This window comes from Pristis pectinata, chromosome 24, assembly GCF_009764475.1.
Source record: "Pristis pectinata isolate sPriPec2 chromosome 24, sPriPec2.1.pri, whole genome shotgun sequence".
Taxonomy (NCBI): Eukaryota; Metazoa; Chordata; class Chondrichthyes; order Rhinopristiformes; family Pristidae; genus Pristis; species Pristis pectinata.
This window is the reverse complement of record NC_067428.1, coordinates 35626370-35648143: the sequence shown is the minus strand read 5'-3', so window position 1 is coordinate 35648143 and position 21774 is coordinate 35626370. Positions and strand designations below refer to the sequence as shown.

At 43.1% G+C, this 21774-nt stretch overlaps 2 protein-coding genes across 6 annotated transcripts in view; one reads left to right on the top strand and one right to left on the bottom strand.

Annotated features, from left to right (window-relative positions):
• The window catches only part of LOC127582446 (N-acetyllactosaminide beta-1,3-N-acetylglucosaminyltransferase 3-like), a 31765-nt gene extending 16808 nt beyond the window's left edge, over positions 1 to 14957 (top strand). For 2 of the 3 annotated variants that reach the window (XM_052037707.1, XM_052037706.1), the window contains one exon: positions 12998 to 14957. In XM_052037707.1, coding sequence (XP_051893667.1) covers positions 13005 to 14174 — 1170 coding nt within the window. In that variant the 5' untranslated portion in view covers positions 12998 to 13004 and the 3' untranslated portion in view covers positions 14175 to 14957. Of the gene's footprint in view, positions 1 to 6155; positions 6297 to 12997 lie in introns of those variants that run through there. The other variant, XM_052037705.1, reaches the window with a different exon arrangement.
• rfxank (regulatory factor X-associated ankyrin-containing protein) overlaps positions 1 to 21774 on the bottom strand; it is an 830559-nt gene that overhangs the window by 35721 nt on the left and 773064 nt on the right. The window lies entirely within an intron of this gene.

Below are 21774 nucleotides of genomic sequence, written 5' to 3'. Positions count from 1 at the left end.
CTTCAAAGTTAGGAGTGAGCCTGCATTTACCACATCAGATTGCAGCCCATTCCACACTCCCACCACTCTTTGAGTGAAGAAGTTCCCTCTAATGTTCCCCCTAAACCTTTCCCCTTTCACCCTAAAGCCATGTCCTCTCGTACTTATCTCTCCTAATCTAGGTGGAAAGAGCCGACTTGCATTAACCCTGTCTATGCCCCTCATCATTTTATAAACCTCCATCATATCTCCCCTCATTCTTCTCCGCTCCAAGGAATAAAGTCCTAACATGCTCAGTCTTTCCTTATAACTCAACTCCTGAAGACCGGCCACATTCTTGTAAATTTCCTCTGCACTCTTTCAATCTTACTGACATCCTTCCTGTAGTTTGACGACCAGAACTGCACACAATATTCTAAATTTGGTCTCACCAATGACTTATACAACCTCACCAAAACATTCCAACTCCTATACTCAATACTTTGATTTATGAATGCCAGGATGCCAGAAGCCTTTTTTACAACCCTGTCTACCTGTGACGCCACTTTCAGGGAATTATGTATCTGAACTCCCAGATCCCTTTGTTCCTCCGCACTCCTCAGTGCCCTACCATTTACTGTGTATGTCCTCCCTTGATTTGTCCTTCCAAAATGCAACACCTCACACTTGTCTGCATTAAATTCCATCTGCCATTTTCTGGCCCATTTTTCCAGTTGGTCCAGATCCCTCTGCGAGCTTTGAAAGCCTTCCTCGTTGTCCACTACACCTCCAATCTTAGTGTCATCCGCAAACTTGCTGATCCAATTTACCACATTATCGTCTAGATCATTGATATATACAACAAATAACAATGGCCCCAACACAGATCCTTGAGGCACACCACTAGTCACAGGCCTCCAATATGAGAAACAACCATCCACTACCACTCTCTGTCTTCTCCCACTCAGCCAATTTCGAATCCAGTTTACAACCTTTCCATGGATACCCGTTGACTGAACCTTCTGAACTAATCTCCCATGTGGTACCCTGTCAAAGGCCTTACTAAAGTCCATGTAGACAACATCCACAGCCTTACCTCCATCTACTTAGTGACCTCCTCAAAAAAAACTCCAAGATTCGTTAAACACGATCTACCACGCACAAAACCATGCTGACTATCCTTTATCAACCCTTGGCTGTCCAAATACTTACATGTCCTATCTCTCAGAACACCTTCCAATAATTTACCCACTACTGATGTCAGGCTCACTGACCTGTAATTACCTGGTTTACTCTTCGAGCCTTTCTTAAACAATGGAACAACATGACCTATCCTTCAGTCCTCTGGCACCGCACCTGTGGCTAAGGACATTTTAAATATATCTGCCAGGGCCCCTGCAATTTCTACACTAGTCTCTCTCAAGGTCCGGGGAAATATCTTGTCAGGCCCTGGGGATTTATCTACCTTTATTCGCTGTAATCAAGTACCTCCTTTTTAATCTCTGTATGTTCCATGACACTTGCTTGTTTCCCTTCCTTCCATATCCACGCTGCCAGTTTCCTGAGTAAATACTGATGCAAAAAAACTGTTTAAGACCTTCCCATCTCCTGAGGCTCCACACACATATGACCACGCTGATCTTCTAGGGGACCAATTCTGTCTCTTACTATCCTTTATTTACCTGTATTTACCTTAATTTACCTGTAGAAACCCTTTGGGTTTACCTTCACATTATCTGCCAAAGCAGCCTCGTGTCTTTTTGCCTTCCTGATTTCTTTTTTAGCATTTTCTTACATTTCCTATACTCTTTAAGTACCTCATCCATTCCTAGTTGCCTTTACCTGCTATACATCTCTCTCTTTTTCTTAACCAGCTCACCAATATCCCTTGAAAACCAAGGTTCCCTATGCTTGTTACCCTTGCCTTTAATCCTGACAGGAACATACAAATTCTGCACTCTCAAAATTTCGTTTTTGAAGGCTTTCCATTTACTGAGCACATCCTTGCCAGAAAATAACTTATCCCAATCCACCGTACCTAGATCCTTTCTCATTTCCACAAAATTGGCCTTTCTCCAATTTAGAACCTCCGCTCAAGGATCAGACCTATCCTTATCCATAATTATCTTGAAACTAATTGTATTATGGTCACTGGACCCAAAATGCTCACCTACACATACTTCTGTCACCTGACCTGCCTGGTTCTCTAATAGGAGATCAAGTATTGCATTCTCTCTCATTGGTACCTCTATATATTGATTTAGAAAATGTTCCTGAACACATTTGACAAATTCCAAGCCATCCAACCCTTTCGCAGTGTGGGAGTCCCAGTCAATAGGTGGAAAGTTTAAAATCCCCAACTATTACAATTTGCTGTTTCTTACATCGGTCTGTTATCTCCCTACAGATTTGTTCCTCCAATTCTCTCTGACTATTGGGTGGTCTATAATACAACCCTATTAGTGTGGCCACACCTCTCCTGTTCCTCAGGTCCACCCATATGGCCTCTGTAGACGAGCCCTCCGGGCTGTCCTGTCTACACACAGCTGTGATCTGTTCCCTGACTAGTAATGCCACTCCTCACCCCTTCATCCCTCCCCCCTATCATGTCTGAAACAACGGAAGCCTGGAACATTAAGCTGCCAGTCCTGCCCCTCCTGCAACCATGTCTCACTAATAGTAATAACATTGTAATCCCACGTGCCAATCCACGCCCTAAACTCATCCGCGTTACCTACAATACTCCTTGCATTGAAATAGATGCACCTGAGAACATTATCATGTACAAACCTTTGATTTCTGTCAGAATCCTTCAAAGTTATCTTTTTCTCCAACAATCCCAAATAGTGTTGTCAAAGGATTAAGTTTAAAATTTATTTTAAGAAGTACAGAAAAAGTATGAAAGACCTCTGTCCAATATTTTTTAAGACTCTGACAAGTCCAAAACATGTGAATTAAGGAAGCCACTCCATTATTGCATTTTTCACAGTAAGGAGATATATCAGAATAAAAACGGGATAGTTTATCTTTAGACAAGTGAGCTCTATGGACCACTTTAAATTGAAGGAGAGAGTGACGAGCACATAATGATGAAGTATTAACCAACTTGAAAATTTCATTCCAAGTTTCCTCGGAAATTGACATCTGCAAATCTTGTTCCCAAGCGTTTTTAATTTTATCTACTGGCGCCTTACTCATTCCTAATAATCTGTCATAAATATTAGATATTGAGCCATCCTGAAAGGGTTCCAATTTAAAAATTATATCTAATAAATTCTTATCGGGACACAAAGGAAAAGAATGTAATTGAGATTGAAGAAAATCTCTAATTTGTAAATATCTTTTTAAAAAAAAAAGTTTTTGGTAAATTATACTTGGTAGACAATTGTTCAAACAAAGAAAGATTTCCTCCAACAAACAGATCTTGAAAACAAGTAATACCTAATTTGTCCCACTCTTTTAAAAACTACATCAGTCATAGAAGGTTTAAAAAAAGTAATTAGAGAAAATGGGACTGGACCGTGACTATTTTAAGATAAATAGAATTGTGGTCAGGGTTGTGCCTTCATTTCTTGAGGAGGTCCAGTGTGGCCCCTTGTCTGGTAGGGCCATCTACATGTTGCTTGAGAAAATATTCATGGACACCTTTAACAAATTCTGCCCCATCCAAATCCTTAGGACTTTGGCAATCCCAGTCAAAATTAGGGAAGTTAAAATTGCCTACTATTACAGCCCTATTATACCTACACCTATCTGTGATATCCCTACATACTTCTCTAATTCCTACTGACTGTTGGGGGGCTTATAGTACAAACCCATCAAAGTGATCACTCCCTCCATATTTCTGAGTTCCATCCATGTAGCCTCACTGATAATTCTCTCTAAGTACTGCCCTGATGTTCTCCCTAATAAAAACCATCTCCTCCCTTCTCTCTTACCCCTACCTCAACATGCCTGTGACATCTGTGCCCTGGAACATTGAGATGCCAGTCTGCCCATTCCTCATCTATGTTTCTGTGATAGCTATAATATCGTAGTCCCATGTACTAATCCATGCCCTGAGTTCATATGCCTCACTTGTCATGCTTTTTGCATTAAAATAAATGCAGTTTAGTCTATCAGACCTTCCTTGATCCCTGTCCTGCTCCTGCCTAATGAACTTGGTCACTTTAACTTCTATATTTGCCTCCATTTTCTCATCTACCATACTACTACTTTGGGTCCCAGCTACCTGCCAGATTAGTTTAAACCCTCCTGAGTAGAGCCGGCAAAATTTGATCCCCCCCACCAAGACTTTGAGTGTGTTCTTGTACACTGAATGAGCAAGTACACCAAACAGTTAAGAAGGCAAATTATACGTTGGCCTTCAGAGCAAAAGGATTTGAGTAAAGGAGAAAGGATGTCTTGCCACAATAATACAGGTCCCTGGTGAGACCACACCTGGGATATTGTGTGAAGTTTTGGTTTCCTTATCTAAAGAAGAATGTTCTCGTCATCAAGGAAGATAAACAAAAGTTCACTGCATTGATTTGTAGGATGGTGGATTTGCTGTATGAGGGAATCCGCCATCCTACAAATCAGTCCAGTGAAGATCTGGCTGCTATAGAAGTGGGGAAAAAAATGTGTGTGGTGGGGGAGAGAAGCAGCCTTTTTACAGCTGACTTAAATTTCTTTTTAGGGTCAGATCTGTTGCCAGCAGGCAGCCTAGTAATATGGCACTGATGCCATGTTCCAGACATTCTTGCCAGGGTAAACATCCTTCTCATATCTAGTCTGCCCTAGCCTGCCTTGCCCTGTCATAATGTTATATGTTTTGGTCCCCTCTCATTCTTCTAAATTCCAGTGAGTACAAACCTAGTCAACTTAATTTCTATGGCATGCCCAACATGATTTAATGAACTGACCGAGTCCGGTGACATGAGTGGTCCCATATCAACCAATCAGTCTTGCTGCAGTCATCCAAGGGAACATATAGTTAATACAGTAATGAACTGGATGGGTATATTCTAATTATCATGACAGAAATGTGGCTGCAGTGGGACCAAAGCTGGGAGCTGAATGTTCAAAGGTATTTCTTTCTTAGAAAGGGCAGGTGAAAACTAAACGGTGGTGTAGTGTTATTAATTAGATCAGTATAGTTGTGAGAAATGATCTGGGCTCAGCAGATTAAGATGTAAAATTAGAATAAGTTTGGGGGGAGTGAAAATCAGCAAAAGGTGGGAGTTACCAGCCACCAAACAGTATCTGTAGTTTTGAGCAAGGCATAAGTCAGGAAATTGGAAGGGTAATGCAATGGTCATGGGGACTTTAATTTGCATACAGGTTGGAAAAGTCATATTACAGGTAAGGAGAGGACAAATTCCTGTAATGTGTGCAAGATGATTTTCTAAATTAATTTGGCTGTGGCTTATTGGAAAACTGCCTTGAAAGGTATGATGATGGACAAGAACTGGCTAGCATTGAAAGAAATGATGATTTGCAGTTAAAAAAGATATATGTTCTGGTCAGGCTGAGAACCCAGCAGAAAAAGTGGTTCATCTTGAGGTAACAGGAGAAGCTACAGACCTGGAGTACTGGGCATATGGTTTTAGTCTCCTTACCTAGAAAAGGTGTACTTGCCTTAGAGGGACTGCGGTGAAGACCCAGCAGACTGCATCCTCGGAAGGCAAGTTTACAGTATGAGAGCAGGTTGAGAAGCCTACGACAATATTCACTTGAGTTTAGAAGAATGAGAGCTAATCTTGAAGTTTGCAATGTTCTTACAAGACTCAATAGACACAACAGGAAATATGTGATGGCACTAGAGAGGGTGCAGAGGAGACTCGCCAAGATATTGCCTGGGATGAAATGTTTTGGTTATGAGGAGAGACTGAAAAGATTGGGGTCTGTTTTCCTTGGAGCGGAGGAGGTTAAGAGGGGACATGAATGAGGTGTATAAAATTGAGGAGTATTGATAAGGTAGACTGCAGGAATCTTTTCACCTTATCAGAAGTGAATAAAATTAGAGGACATTAAATTTGATGTAAGGGGTAAGATATTTAGATATGTACATCGAAACACAGTGAAATGTATCTTTTGCCTAGAGTGTTCTGGGGGCAGCCCGCAAGTGTTGCCACACTTCCAGCGCCAACGTAGCATGCCCACAACTTTCTAACCCACACGTCTTTGGAATGTGGGAGGAAACCGAAGCACCCAGAGGAAATCCACGCAGACACAGAACGTACAAGCTCCTTACAGACAGCGGCTGGAATTGAAACTGGGTTGATGGTGCTGTAATAGCGTTACGCTAACCGCTATGCTACCATGCCGCCCTTGACAGGGACCTTTTCACCCAGAGAGTGAGTACCTGGAATGCATTGTTGAAGAGAGTGGTGAAAGCAGAGCCACTAACAACATTTAAGGGGAGGGGGTCAGGATGAGCAGTTGAATTGCCTAGGCATTGAAGACAGACTAAGTGATGGAAGATGGCATTAATGTGAATGGGTGCCCATTGATTGGTGTGGATGTGGTTGACCTGTTTCCATGTTGAATGACACTCTGGCTGTATGACTAGATGCAGGAAGGATGCTTTTGCTGAGCAATTTAAAACCAGTCATGCAGTGAGGGGAATGCCATTTAGGACTAAGATGAGGGATTTCTTCATTCACAGAATAGTCAGTCTTTGGAATTCTTTACTCCTGAAGGCTGTGGATGCTCAGTTGTTGACTTCATTTAAACAGATATCAATAGATATTACAGCACCAGTGACCTGGGTTCAAATCCAGCCACTGTCTGTAAGGAGTTTGTATGTTCTCCCTGTGTCTGCGTGGGTTTCCTCCGGGTGCTCTAGTTTCCTCCCACATTCCAAAGATGCACAGGTTAGGAAGTTGTGGGCATGCTATGTTGGTGCCGGAAGCATGGTGACACTTGCGGGCTACCCCCAGAACACAGAAAAAGATATATTTCACTGTGTGTTTTGATGTACATATGACTAATAAAGAAATCTTGTCTTAAGGGAATGTGTTAACATGTAACTCAGGTCATCTGCGATCTTGATGAATGGCAGAACGGGCTCAAAGGGTCTGATGATCATCTGCTGCTCTTGATTATGTTGTGATCTTCTGTCCTTCTACATACGAATTAAGCTTTGTAGAATTAATCAGTTTTTTTTTAAAATTCAGCTTGATTTGATGATCTGCTATAGGGTTTGACAATTGCTTTTTTTTTGCTGAATGAAAACGTCACGGGTTGTGTCATCTTGCACCAATTCAGTTTAGCGATCTCAGAAATAGTTGCTCTGCATGTGATGTTGTCATTTAGCTGCCTGGCTAATGCTGGACAAATGTCAGCCACACCAAGGGGAATTGTGCACAGAAGTGCCTGACAGATTTTCTAATGGGTGCTAATTAACCTAAAAATGACTGCTAACGCAACCTAACCCATGGAGATTAGCTTCTATGAGCAACTTGCATATAAATAAAATGTGTACAAACTAGGTCTGATTCCTAGGCATCAATCTTCAAGAAAATAACTTTGGAAATATTTTTGGGAAAAAAAAATTGATGGTCATTTATACTTGCTTTCTTTTATTTTACTTTCAATACAAGATTCCATAGAGTATGGAAACAGGCACTTTGACCCAATTTGGCCATGCTGACCATGGTGCATCTTGAACTAGTCCCATTTGCCTGCATTTGGCTTGTATCCCTTTAAACCTTTCTTATCCATGAACCTGTCCAAATGTCTTCTGAAAATTGTAACTGTATCTGCCTCTACCACTTTTTCTCTGGCAGCTCATTCCATACAATGTGCTTGTACCCCTGGATTATCCAGATAGGATGCTTTCTATGGTGCATCAATAAAAATTGGTGAGTGTCAAAAGGGACATGCTAAACAACTTTAGCCTCCTGAGGAAGTAGAGGTGCTGATGAGCTTTCTTGGCTGCGGTGTTTACGTGGTTGGACCAGGGCAGGCTATTGGTGATGTTCACTCCTAGGAACTTGAATCTCTCAACCCTCTCAATCTCAGCACCATTGATGTAGACCGGTGCATGTGCACCGTCCCCCTTCCTGAAGTCAATGACCAGCTCTTTTGTTTTGCTGACATTGAGGGAAAGATTGTTGTCATGACACCATGTCACTAAGCTTATCTATCTCCTTCCTGTACTCTGACTCTCATTCATATTTGAGATTTGGCCCACTACGGTGGTATCATCTGCAAATTTGTAGATGGAGTTAGAGCACAATCTGGCCACGCAGTTGAGTGTATAGGGAGTAGAGTAGGGAGCTGAGGACGCAGCCTTGAGGCACTAGTATTGAGAATAATCGTGCTGGACGTGTTGCTGTCTATCCTTACTGATTGCAGTCTGTTGGTCAGGAAGTCAAGGATCCAGTTGCACAAGGAGGTGTTGAATCCCAGGTCTCGGAGTTTGGTGATGAGTTTGTTTGGAATTATGTTATTGAAGGTGGAGCTGTAGTCAATAAGCAATAGTCTAATGCAGGTATTTATTGGTATTGGTTTATTATTGTCATTTGTACCGAGGTACAATGAAAAACTTGTCTTACAAACCGATCTTACAGGTCAATTCATTACACAGTGCAGTTACATCAAGTTAGTACAGAGTGCATTGATGTAGTACAGGTTTAAAAAAATTAACAGTACAGAGTAAAGTGTCATAGTTACAGAGTGCAGTTACATCAAGTTAGTACAGAGTGCATTGATGTAGTACAGGTTTAAAAAAATTAACAGTACAGAGTAAAGTGTCATAGTTACAGAGTGCAGTGCAATAAGGTGCAAGGTCACAACAAGGTAGATCGTTAGGTCATAGTCTATCTCATTGTATAAGGGAACTGTTCAATAGTTTTATCACAGTGGGGTAGAAGCTGTCCTTAAGTCTGGTAGTACGTGCCTTCAGGCTCCTGCATCTTCTACCCGATGGAAGAGGGGAGAAGAGAGAATGTCCTGGGTGGGTGAGGGGTGGGTGGGGTCTTTGATTATGCTGGCTACTACACCAAGACAACGAGAGGTAAAGGCAGAGTCCAAGGAGGGGAGACTGGTGTCTGTAATACACTGGGCTGTGTTCACAACTCTCTGCAGCTTCTTGCAGTCTTGGGCAGAGCAGTTGCCATACCAAGCTGTGATACATCCTGATAGGATGCTTTCTATGGTGCATCAGTAAAAGTTGGTGAGAGTCAAAGGGGACAAACCAAATTTCTTTAGCCTCCTGAGGAAGTAGAGGCGTTGGTGAGCTTTCTTGGCCATGGTATCCATGTGGTTTGTCCAGAACAGGTTGTTGGTGATGTTCACTCCCAGGAACTTGAAGCTGTCAACCCTCTCGACCTCAGCACCATTGATGTAGACAGGTGTATGTACACTGCCCCCTTTCCTGAAGTCAATGACCAGCTCTTTCGTTTTGTTGACATTGAGGGAAAGGTTGTTGTCATGACACCATGCCACTAAGCTCTCTATCTCCTTCCTGTTCTCCGATTCATCACTGTTTGAGATACGGCCTACAACGGTGGTATCATCTGCAAACTTGTAGATGGAGTTAGAGCAGAATCTGGCCACGCAGTCATGAGTGTATTGGGAGTAGAGTAGAGGGCTGAGGACGCAGCCTTGAGGTGCACCAGTGTTGAGAATAATCGTGCTGGAGGAATTGCTCTGCCTATACTCACTGATTGTAGTCTGTTTGTTAGAAAGTCAAGGATCCAGTTACTCCAGAGATGAGTGTAGTGGCAGAGATATGGCATCCACTGTAGACCTGTTTCAGCGGTAGGCGAATTGCAGTGGGTTGAGGTTTTCTCGGAGTCTGGAGTTAATGCGTGCCTTGACCAGCCTTTCAAAGCACTTCATGATGGTGGATGTCAGAGCCACCAGGCAGTCATTAAGGCATGTTACCTTGATTTTCTCAGGTTTCTGGGATGATAGTGTTCTTAAAGCAGGTAGGAACCTCAGATTGAAGCAGAGAGATGTTAAAAACCTCCTTGCTGCCCTTCTTAAATAAAGGCACAACATTAGCCACTCTCCAGTCTTCTAGTATTTCACCTATGGCTAAGGAAGATAGTAAATTCTCTGCCAGGGCCCCAGCAATTTTTTTCTAGTTTCCCACAATGTCCTAGAATACACTTGGACAGGCCTCAGGCATTTATCCATCTTTATGCAGCTCAAGACTGCCAGCACCTCCTCTTCCAACTACTGAATTCTCTGCTTCCTGGATTACACTTGTTGATCTAGTTTTGACTGGACTAATTTTGTCTGAAGAAGCTAGTTCCATTCATGCTGTCAAGGTCTGCAGTTATCGTCTCAACCTGCTCCTGTCTCCCAACTCCACCCTTCCCCCTCCCCTGCCTTGTTCAACCTGCCCATCATTTTTCATCCCTCCTTAGTCCACCAATCACCTCTCCTCTCTTTATACTGGCCATCTCCACTCCGAGTCCTAAAGCAGGGTTTTGACTGGAAAAATCAACAACTTCTTTCCTCCCACAGTTGCTGCTGGACCCCTGAGTTCCTCCAGCAGATTGTTTGTTGCTCCAAATTCCAGCATCTGCAGTCTCTAGTGTTTCTGCAGTTATTGTTCCTTGAATTGGCCTTTGAGCTGGTGATGGCAAGCTGCTGCAGTCAATGTAGTGTCTGTGTCTTATTCTTACATAATAGTTTGCTGTGCATTGAAGAGTCAAACGCACTTGTTAGTTGGGCATCCTCACTCGGGAAGGGGGGCCTACAATTCTTTTAGCAGTGTGTGCATGTGTGCCAGGGAAGGGGTCAGGCTCTTGGTCTAGTTTGGGGTGCATTCAATCTGAGCCTATTGAGGAGTGATGATTCTGATTTTTCAGTTGTGAAGGGAGGTGGGGTAGAGGAAGGCCTTTAGAATCATACATATTTTATGCCCAGAAAGAAACCATGAGATTTGCAGTTTAATGGCAGAGGTGGTGCCCGATAGAAAGGAGATTTGTTTTGTGGTTGGGGATGGGCTGCCCATGGTGAAAGAATCTATTTCTTGGCCTTTGAACAGTGCTGTAGAACCCTGCCATTTCCTTGACTCCCTTCCATCTTGGGGTTAATATCACAAAGTGGTTTCTAAGAATGATAGTCAGCTTCATTATAATTTAAGATCCTTGAACATAACAGCACAGTACTGGTGTTGTGCCAACCTATATAAACCTAACCCATGATCAATCTAACCCTTCCCTCCTACACAGCCCATAACCCTCCATTTTTCTTGCATCCATGCTCCTATCCAAGAGTCTTTTTAAATGTTCTCATTGTACCAGCCTCTACCACCACACCTGACAGTGCATTCCAGGCACCCAGCACTCTGATTTATTTACATATGTGTGTGTTTTGGCCATTGCCACCCTGGGGGAAAAAGGTGCTGGCTGTCCACTCTATGCCCATCATAATCTGATAACCTCTATCAAGTCTCCTCTCATCCTCTGTCACTCCACAGAGAAAAGCCCTAGCTTGCTCAACCTTTCCTCAGATATCTGTTATCTAATCGAGGCAAAATCCTGATAAATCTCCTTTGCACCCTCTCTAAAGCTTTCACATCCTTCCTATAAAGAGGTGACCAGAATTGAACACAATACTCCAAGTGTGGTCTAACCAAAGTTTTATAGAGCTGCAATATTACCTCACGACTCTTGAACTCAATCCCCTGACTAATAAAGGCCATACACCTTCTTAACCACCCTGGCAACTTTGAGGGATCTGTGGACTTGAATCCCAAGATCCCTTGTTCTTCCACACTGCTAAGAATCTTGCCATTAACCTTGTATTCTGCCTTCATGTTCAATCTTCGGAAGTGTATCACTTCACACTTTTCTGGATTGAACTCCATCTGCTACTTCTCTACATCCTGTCTATATCCCATTGTAACCTTTGACTTCTACACTATCCACAACACCTCCAACCTTCCCTTTGTGTCTTCTGCAAACTTACTAACCCATCCCTCCACTTCCTCATCCAAGTAATTTATAAAAATTACAAAGAGCAGCGGTCCTAGGACAGACCCCTGTGGAACATCACTAGTCACTGACTTCCAGGCAGGATACGCTCCATCTACTACCACCCTCTGCCTTTTGTGGACAAGCCAATTCCAAATCCCCACAGCCAAGTCTCCATGATCCCATGCTTCATGACTTTCTGGATGAACCTACCTTGGGGAACCTTGTCAAATGCCTTACTAAAATCCATGTACACCACATCCACCACTCTACCTTCATCAATTTATTTTGTCACCACCTTGGAAAAACTCAATTAGGCTCATGAGGCACGACCTGCCTCTCACAAAGCCATGTTGACTATCCCATAAGACCATGCTTCTCGAAATGCTCGTAAATCCTGTCCCTAAGAATCCTCTCCAATAGTTTACCCACCACTGATGGTCTATAATTCCCAGGATTATCCCTATTCCCTTTCTTGAACAATAGAACAATATTTGCCATCCTTCAATCCTCTGGTACTACTACTGTGGCCAGGGAGGACACATCATCGTCAACACCCCAGCAATCTGTTCCCTCGCTTCTCCTTGTAACCTTGGGTATATCAGGTCTGGCCTTGGGGACTTATCTATCCTAATGATTTTCAGAAGCTCCAACACTACCTCTTTCTTAATCTCAACATGCTCCAGCACATTAGCCTGTTCTACGCTGACCTCGCATTTGTCAAAGTCCCTCTCCCTGGTGAACACTTAAAGTATTCATTAAGGACCTCCCCTACCTCCTCCCACCTCCAGGCATGTTTGCCCCTTTATCCCTGATCAGTCCTACCCTCACTCTAGTCATCTCCCTGTTCTTGACATACATGTAGAATGCCTTGGTTTTCCTTAATCGTACTCACCAAGGCTGCCTTATGTCCCCTTCTAGCTCTCCTAAGTCCCTCCTTAAGCTCCTCCCTGGCTACCTTATAATTCGCAAGAGCCCTGTCTGATTTTTGCTTCCTAAACCTTAAGTATGCTTCCTTCTTCCTCTTGACTACCTCTTGTAAAATTCTAATCCTCAGCATCCAGCATGTAAATGTAAGGTTTTCCTTGAATTCATCTGTATTTTTACCTCTGTTTTAGGCAAAGGATGAGAAGACATCAAAGATTCCATGAAAAAGTTGTGCTGTGTGTTTTGATAACTCTGGGATCTCTGGGATTGCTCTTCATGTTTTGGAATGGCAGCCAATTGCAAGAGACTGATAACATTGTCACAGAAACTATCTATCGCAAAGACTTGCCCAAGGTTGTTATTGCTAATGCAACCAAATTGGTGCTCAAGCCTAAGTGCCAAGGGAACAAGACATTTGTGGACCTGCCCACATTTAATCAACAGCCACAGCATATAAAAAATTTCTTGATGTATAAACACTGCCGAGAATTTGACATGATTCAGAATGTCCCAGACAAGTGTGGGGGTCGAGAAGGCTCTCGGAATGTCTTCCTGCTCCTGGTGGTCAAATCTGACCCTTTCAACCAGGACCGGCGGGAAATGGTAAGGAAGACCTGGGGGAAGGAGCGAGAATTCCGAGGGGTCCTAATTAGGAGAGTCTTTATCTCTGGTATCTCTCCTGACTTAAAGGAAAGGAAGAAATTGAATCAGCTGTTAGCGATGGAGAACAGAGAACACAGCGACATCCTGCAGTGGGATTTTCTGGATACTTTTTTCAATCTCACTCTCAAACAATACAAGTTACTGCAGTGGGTCAATGATTTTTGCCCCAGTGCTCAATTCCTCTTCAATGGAGATGATGATGTCTTTGCCAACAGTGACAACATGGTTGATTACTTACTAAGTGTGAAGGCTCATCAACACCTATTTGTGGGCCATCTCATTCATGGGGTTGGGCCCATCCGTGAGAAGTGGAGCAAATATTATGTGCCAGAGTTAGTGACCACCATTAACTCGTACCCACCATACATTGGTGGAGGGGGCATACTTATGTCTTTGTATACAGCTCGTATCATCTACCACAAAGCCCAAGACCTTGAACTATACCCCATTGATGATGTGTTTCTGGGGATGTGCCTGGCCAAAGCTGGGCTTGCCCCACATTCCCATATAGGCTTCAGGACAACTGGAGTCAGGGTTCCATCGACCCAAGATGACTCTTTCAATCCTTGCTACTACCGTGAGTTGCTGCTGGTACACCGTTTTCGGCCTTACGAACTGCTGTTGATGTGGGATGCAGTGCACAATGCTAATCTGAAATGTGCTTACTCTTCCCAGAAGTCTATGTTGGAGAAAAGGAGCGTATGAGTCACGAGATCGTGGCAACTGTTGGAATGTAATGCTGTCTGTGGACATGTATTTTTTTGCAAAGTTCATGTAATATGATAAATGTTGATCAATTTCTAAATTATATTGAAGGGGATACATTAACTCATATACTTGATGTCTTTCTATACTGCCAAATGTATGATAAGCTGTCAGACTATGAGGCTGTCATCACTCAGCCTGATGTTCACTGCACCCATAATCACATTATAAAGTAGACAGGAGCACCACAATCTAATTGATCTTATGGCCAACTGTAAAACCACTCCAGGTGCTCCAAGTGAGCAGTCCCCACGGCACTGCATACAAATAAGTATATTCCTATGAGGCACTTGCATAATAAGCTACCAAGAAAAATTTTATTGAATGTTAGATCTGAGCATTTTATTTTGCCCTTTCTTACATGTCCTGCAAAATATGAAGGAGATAAATGTCCTTGGAGGGGAACAATGGGAATGCAGTACAAATGAGAATCAAGGTCTAAAATTGTCTCCAGGTTGGAGGAATAGAGAAACTAAAATTATCGCTTGAGTGCTGAAAGGTCATCCAGCTGAATGATCGTCCTCTTGAACTAGTTCCTATTTTTTTAAGTATTTCAAGCCTAATACATTTCTTTGGATGATATTGTGCAACTTTTGTGTAACACAGACTGATGCTACTGTACTTGTCATGAAATGCCTTGTTTATATTATTCATATACTGTGAGATTGAAGCTTTTGTAGAACAACTAAAGAAACCTAATTTTAATAAAAATGGTATTGTTTTCCTTGAGTGAATACGTTTTCTAGGTGGTCCCAGTCAGTTGGACAACTTGTCTGGTAGTGTAGTGGCAAAATGGCATGTGCAAGGATTCCTGTATTACAAACTTCAAGTCCTTTGGTTGTAAAGCACCTTGGGCTGTCCCTACATCATGAAAGCTGCTCTAAACATGCAAGCCTTTCTGTTTTTCAATAGCAGCTGTGTCTTCAGCTGCCAGGACCCTAATTAAAGGGGTTCTCTCCCTAAATTTCAGCACCACACTACCTGTCCTTCTCCTTCAAGGTGCCCCTTCTGCCAAGTCTTTGATACAGAAGCTGACATTAGGAGAGAACATTGTCAACAATGACAGTAATTATACTGTAGAGCTCCTGGGCTGAGGGGGATAGAAAGAGAGTTGGCTGATAGCAATCAGCACTGGTGCAAACTAACAGTGCTCTAGGCTGAATGATTGTTGAGTTAGTGAACAATTGGTGAGTTGGGTTTGGGGGCAATGACTTGATTGGAAGGGGAAGCATGGGGGGGGGCGGATAAGTGTTGTAATGCCATGAGTCCAGGATGGGGGTTGACAGTATGGTGAAAAGCAAAAGTTGAGCTGGTAGATAAATAAATGGAACTTCTTTGACTTGGGTCTCCAGTGTTAGGCTGTAGCAATAGCAACACCTAAAACCTAGTTAGGTTGAAAGTGGAATAACAGACATGCTTCAGAACCACGTGGACTCATTTCTATCAGCAACAGTGTAAATGAGCATTGCACTTGGAATAGGCAGAACAATGGCAGAGGTAAGAAGTCCATGTAATGCTCTTTGGGAGGACTAATGAGGGTAGGACAATGAATGATGGCGCCCTAGGGAGTATTGAGGATCAGAGGGAACTTGGCGTACAAGTCCAAGAATCCCTCAAAGTGGCAGCCAAGGTAGATAAGCTGCTGAAGAAGGCAAACAGGATACTTGCCTTCATTAGCCAGAACATAGAATATAAGAGCAGGAAGGATATGGTGCAACTATATCAAAAATTAGAGTAATAGATTTAAACATCATATAGAGGTATATGAAATGATGGGGGGCATAGCTAAGGCAAATGGTCACAGTCTTTTCCCCAGGGTAGGGGAGTTGAAAACTAGAGGGCATAGGTTTAAAGTGAGATAGGAAAGATTTAAAGGGGACCTGAGGGGCAATTTTTTCACACAGAGGCTGGTAGGTATATGGAATGAGCTACCAGAGGAAGTGGTAGAGGTGCATACAATTACAATGTTTATATTTGGACAGGTAAACAGATAGGAAAGATTTAGAGGAATATAGGCCAAACACAGGCAATTGGAGCTAGATCAAGTAAGCAACTTGGTTAGCATGGATATAGGCCAAAGGTGCCTGTTTCAGTGCTGTATAGCTCTGACTTTCTACCACAGAAACGGGCCCTTTGACCCAACTCATCCATGCCGACTGTGATGCCTATCTACGCTCATCCCAATTGCCTGCATTAGGCCTGTATCCCTCTACACCTTTCCAATCAAAGTACCTGTCCAACTGCCTCTTAAACATAATTGTATCTGCCTCTATCACTTCTTCTGGCAGCTCATTCCATAAACCCACCATACTCTGTGTGAATAAGTTGCCTTTCAGATCTACTTTGAATGTTACCGCTCTCACCTTAAACCTATGTCCTCTAGTTTTAGATGCCCCCACCCTAAGAAAAAGACTATGACTTATCTACCCTATCTGTCCCCTCATAATTTTATAAACTTCAATAAGCTCACCCTTAAGTCTTGTTCTGGTGAGAATGAACCTAGCCTGTCCAATGTCTCCTTATAAGTAAAGCACTCCATTCTAGACAGCAGCCTAGTGAAGCTCTTATGCACCCTTTCTAATGCAACTACACCCTTCCCGTGGTATGGAAACCAGAACGGTACACAATCCTCCAAGTTTGGCCTGACCGATATTTTGTATAGCTGCAACGTGACATTCCAACTCATACCCTGCCTCAAGCCCCAGAAACAGGCATGCCAAATGCCTTCTTTACTACTCCATCCACCTGTGCCATCTTTTGCAGGGAGCTATGAACTTGTATCTCAGGGTCACTCTTGATATAAATACTCCTGAAATTTCTGCCATTTATTTATCCTGTCAGAAGTTTACATCCCACACTGCATTACCACACACTTGTCCAGGTTAAATTCTGTCTGCCACTGTTCCACCCAGCTTTCCAACTGATCTATGTCCCTCTGTATCCTTTCACAACCTTTTTTACTACCTACTACACCAATCTTTGTGTTATCAGCAAACTTTCTAATCATATCACCTACACTCTCATCCAAGTTGTTTATTAATACAACAAACAACAGTGGTCCCAGCTCCGGTCCCAACAGTACACCACTGGTTACAGACTTCCCATCAGAAAAACACCCCTCCATCACTACCTCTATCCCCTATCACCAAGCCAGTTAAGGATCCAGTTTCCCAATGCATCTTGATACCATGTGCCTTAACCTTCTGGACCAGCCTGCCATGTAGGATTTTATCAAAAGCCTTGCTAAATCCATGTAAATCACATTTACTGTGCAGCCTTCATCAATTTTCTAAGTTACCTGCTCAAAAACCTCAGTCAGATTTGTGCGACTGGACTACCACTTCAAAAAAACATATTGATTTGAAGTCAGTCTCTTACTTTCCAAGTGAACATAAATCCTGATCCTTAGAATTTTTTTCAAATAATTTCCCCACTACTGAAGTAAGGCTCACTGGCCTGTAGATTCCTGGCTTATCCGTACTGCCCTTTCTGAGTTCCTTTCCAAGGGAGTGACTTGTGTGCGGTTCTGGTCACTGCACTATAGGAAGGATGTGATTGCACTGGAAATAGTCATGGAGTAAAAGAGTTATAGAGCCTGGAAACAGACCCTTTGGCCCAATTCATCCATGTCAACCGTGGTGCCCACCAAGATAGTCCCACTTGCAAGAGAAGTAAAGGACTGCAGATGCTGGAATCTAGATGAAAAACATGATGATGCTGGAGGAATTCAGCAAGCCAGGCAGTATCCGTGGAGAAAAGCAGGTGGTCAATGACTAAGAAGGGTCCTGACCTGAAACGTTAACCATCTGCTTTTCTCCACGGATGCTGCCTGGCCTGCCGAGTTCCTCCGGCATCATCGTGTTATTCGCCTAGTCCCATTTGCATTTGTTTAGCCCATAACCCTCTAAACCCCTCCTATTCATGTACTTATCCTAATATCTTTTAAATGTTGTTATTGTACCTGCCTCAACCACTTCCTCTGGCAGCTCATTCCATCTGTACACCAGCCTCTGCATGAAGAAGTTGACCCCAGGTCCCTTTTAAATCTTTCACCTTAAATCTATGCGCTCTAGTGTTTGGTTCCCCTTCCCTGGGAAAAAGACGATGTTGCGTTCACCCTCTCTATACCGCCTCTGTAAGGTCACCCCTCAGTCTCCTAAATTCCAATGAATAAAGTCCTAGCCTACCCAACCTCTCTCTATAACTCAGGCCCTCGAGTCCTGGCAGCATTCTCGTAAATCTTCTCTGCACTCTTTGCAGTTTAATGATGGCTTTCCTATAACAAGGTGACCAGAACTGGACACAATATTCCAAGTACAGTCTCACCAACATCTTGTACAACTGCATCATAATGCCCCATCATAGAACCATAGAACACTACAGCACAGAAAACAGGCCATTCGGCCCTTCTAGTCTGGGCCGAAACTTTATTCCGCTAGTCCCGTTGACCTGCACCCAGTCCATAACCCTCCAGACCGCTCCCATCCATGTATCTATCCAATATATTCTTAAAACTTAAGAGTGAGCCTGCATTTACCACGTCAGATGGCAGCTCGATCCACACTCCCACCACTCTCTGAGTGAAGAAGTTCCCCCTAATGTTCACCCTAAATTTTACCCCTTTCATCCTAAAGCCATGTCTTCTCGTACTTATCTCTCTTAATCTAGGTGGAAAGAGCCTACTCACATTAACTCTCTCTATACCCCTCATAATTTTGTAAACCTCTATCAGATCTCCCCTCATTCTTCTGCGCTCCAAGGAATAAAGTCCTAACCTGTTCAATCTTTCCCTGTAACTCAACTCCTGAAGACCCGGCAACATTCTAGTAAATCTCCTCTGCACCCTTTCAATCTTACTGATGTCCTTCCTCTAGTTAGGTGACCAGAACTGCACACAATACTCCAAATTTGGCCTCACCAATGTCTTATACAACCTCATCATAACATTCCCAACTCCTATATTTAATACTTTGATTTATGAATGCCAGGATGCCAAAAGCCTTCTTTACAACCTTGTTTACCTGTGACGCCACTTTCAGGGAATTATGTATCTGAACTCCCAGATCCCTTTGTTCCTCCGCACTCCTCAGTGCCCTACCATTTATTGTGTTTGTCCTACCTTGATTTGTCCTTCCAAAATGCAACACCTCACACTTGTCTGCATTAAATTCCATCTGCCATTTTCTGGCCTATTTTTCCAGTTGGTTCAGATCCCTCTGCAAGCTTTGAAAGCCTTCCTCGCTGTCCACAACGCCTCCAATCTTAGTGTCATCAGCAAACTTGCTGATCCAATTTACCACATTATCTGGATCATTGATATAGACGACAAACAGTAATGGTCCCAGCACAGATCCCTGAGGCACACCACTAGTCACAGGCCTTCAGTCTGAGAAACAATCATCCACTACCACTCTCTGTCTTCTCCCACACAGCCAATTTCGAATCCAGTTTACAACCTCTCCATGGATACCTAGTGTCTGAACCTTCTGAACTAACCTCCCATGTGGAACCTTGTCAAAGGCCTTACTAAAGTCCATGTAGACAACATCCACAGCCCTTCCTACATCTACTTTCTTGGTAGCCTCCTCGAGAAACTCTACAAGATTCGTTAAACATGATCTAGAAACATAGAAAAACTACAGCACAATTCAGGCCCTTCAGCCGACCAAGCTGTGCCGAACACATCCCTACCCTAGAAATTACTAGGCTTACCCATATCCCTCTATTTTTCTCAGCTCCATCTACCACATACAAAATCATGCTGACTATCCTTAATCAGCTCTTGGCTGTCCAACTACTTGTATATCCAATCTCTCAGAACACCTTCCAATAATTTACCTACTACTGATGTCAGGCTCACCGGCCTGTAATTACCTAGTTTACTTTTAGAGCCTTTTTTGAATAACGGAACAACATGAGCTACCCTCCAGTCTTCCACACCGCACCCGTGGCTAAGGACATTTTAAATATATCTGTCAGGGCCCGTGGAATTTCTACACTAGTCTCTCTCAAGGTCCGAGGAAATATCTTGTCAGGCCCAGGGGATGTATCTACCTTTATTCGCTGTAAGGCAGCAAGCACCTCCTCCTCTTTAATCTCTATATGTTCCATGACACTATTGCTTGTTTCCCTTCCTTCCATTTCCACTATGCTAGTTTCCTGAGTAAATACTGGCCTTTAGTCAATGGCCTGACTAATGAAGGCCATTGTGCCAAATGTCTTCTTCACCATACTGTCTATCTGCGACGCTGCTCTTAGCGAACTATGCACTTCTCTCCTCGGTCCCTCTGTTCCCCAACACTCCCCAGGCCCTACCATTCACTGTGATGTCCTACCCTGGTATGACTCCCCAAAATGCAACACTACATTTATCTGAATTGAAAGCCAATTACTAATTTTTGGCCCACTTAACTAGCTGATCAAGATCTCCCTGTAATTTTGATAACCTTCTTCACTGTCTATAATACCACCTATTTTAGTATCATTTGCAAAAAGTAACTATGCCATATACATTCACATACAAGTCATTTATATAAATAACGAACAACAAAGATCCCAGCACCAACCCCTGTGGCACACCACTGGTTACAGACCTCCAGTCCGAGAAATAACCTTCGATAATCACTCTCTGCTTCCTATCATCAAGCCAAATATGAATCCAATTAGCTCTCTCTCCCTGGATCCCATGTGATATAACCTTCCAGACTAGCCTGCTATATGGGACTTTGTCAAAGACCTTGCTAAAGTCCATAAAGACAATGTCTATTGCCCTATCCTCATCTATCCTCTTGGTTACCTCTACGAAAAACTCTATAAGATTTGTCAGACATGATTTTCCACGCACAAGGCCATGCTAACTATGCCTAATTAGACCTTGCCTTTCTAAATGTTGGTAACCTACCGCCACTGAGACACAAGAGATTCTGCAGATACTGGAATCTGGAGCCACACATACAAAATGCTGGAGGAACTCAACAGGTCAGGCAGCATCTTTGGAGAGCAATAAACAGTATACGTTTCAGGTCACCCTCCAGTCCTGATGAATGGTCTCAACCCAAAACATCAACTGTTCATTTTCTTCCATAGATGCTGGTTGACCTGCTGAGTTCCTCCAGCTGATGTCAGACTCACTGGCCTGTAATTCTCTGGCTTGTCTTTGCTGCCCTTCTTACATAACGATACAACATTAGCTACCCTCCAGTCTTCCGGAACTTCAGCTGTGGCTAAAGATGAAGCAGATATTTCTGCAAGGGCCTCCACAATTTCTTCCTGACCTTCCCACAAAGTCCAAGGATGCACTTGGTCAGGCCCTGGGGATCTATCCACCTTAATGTGCTTTAAGGCCGCCAATACCTCCTCCCTGGCAATTTGTATGCAGTCCAAGACATCATCACTCATGGTGCAGAGGACATCCACCATGACGTTGCTGGAATGGAGTTTTCTGTTATGAAGGGAGATTGGAGGGGTGACCCGAAAGAGATAAAAGAACTAATGAGCCACATTTATATTGTAGATAGTAGGAAACATTTTGCAATAGCAG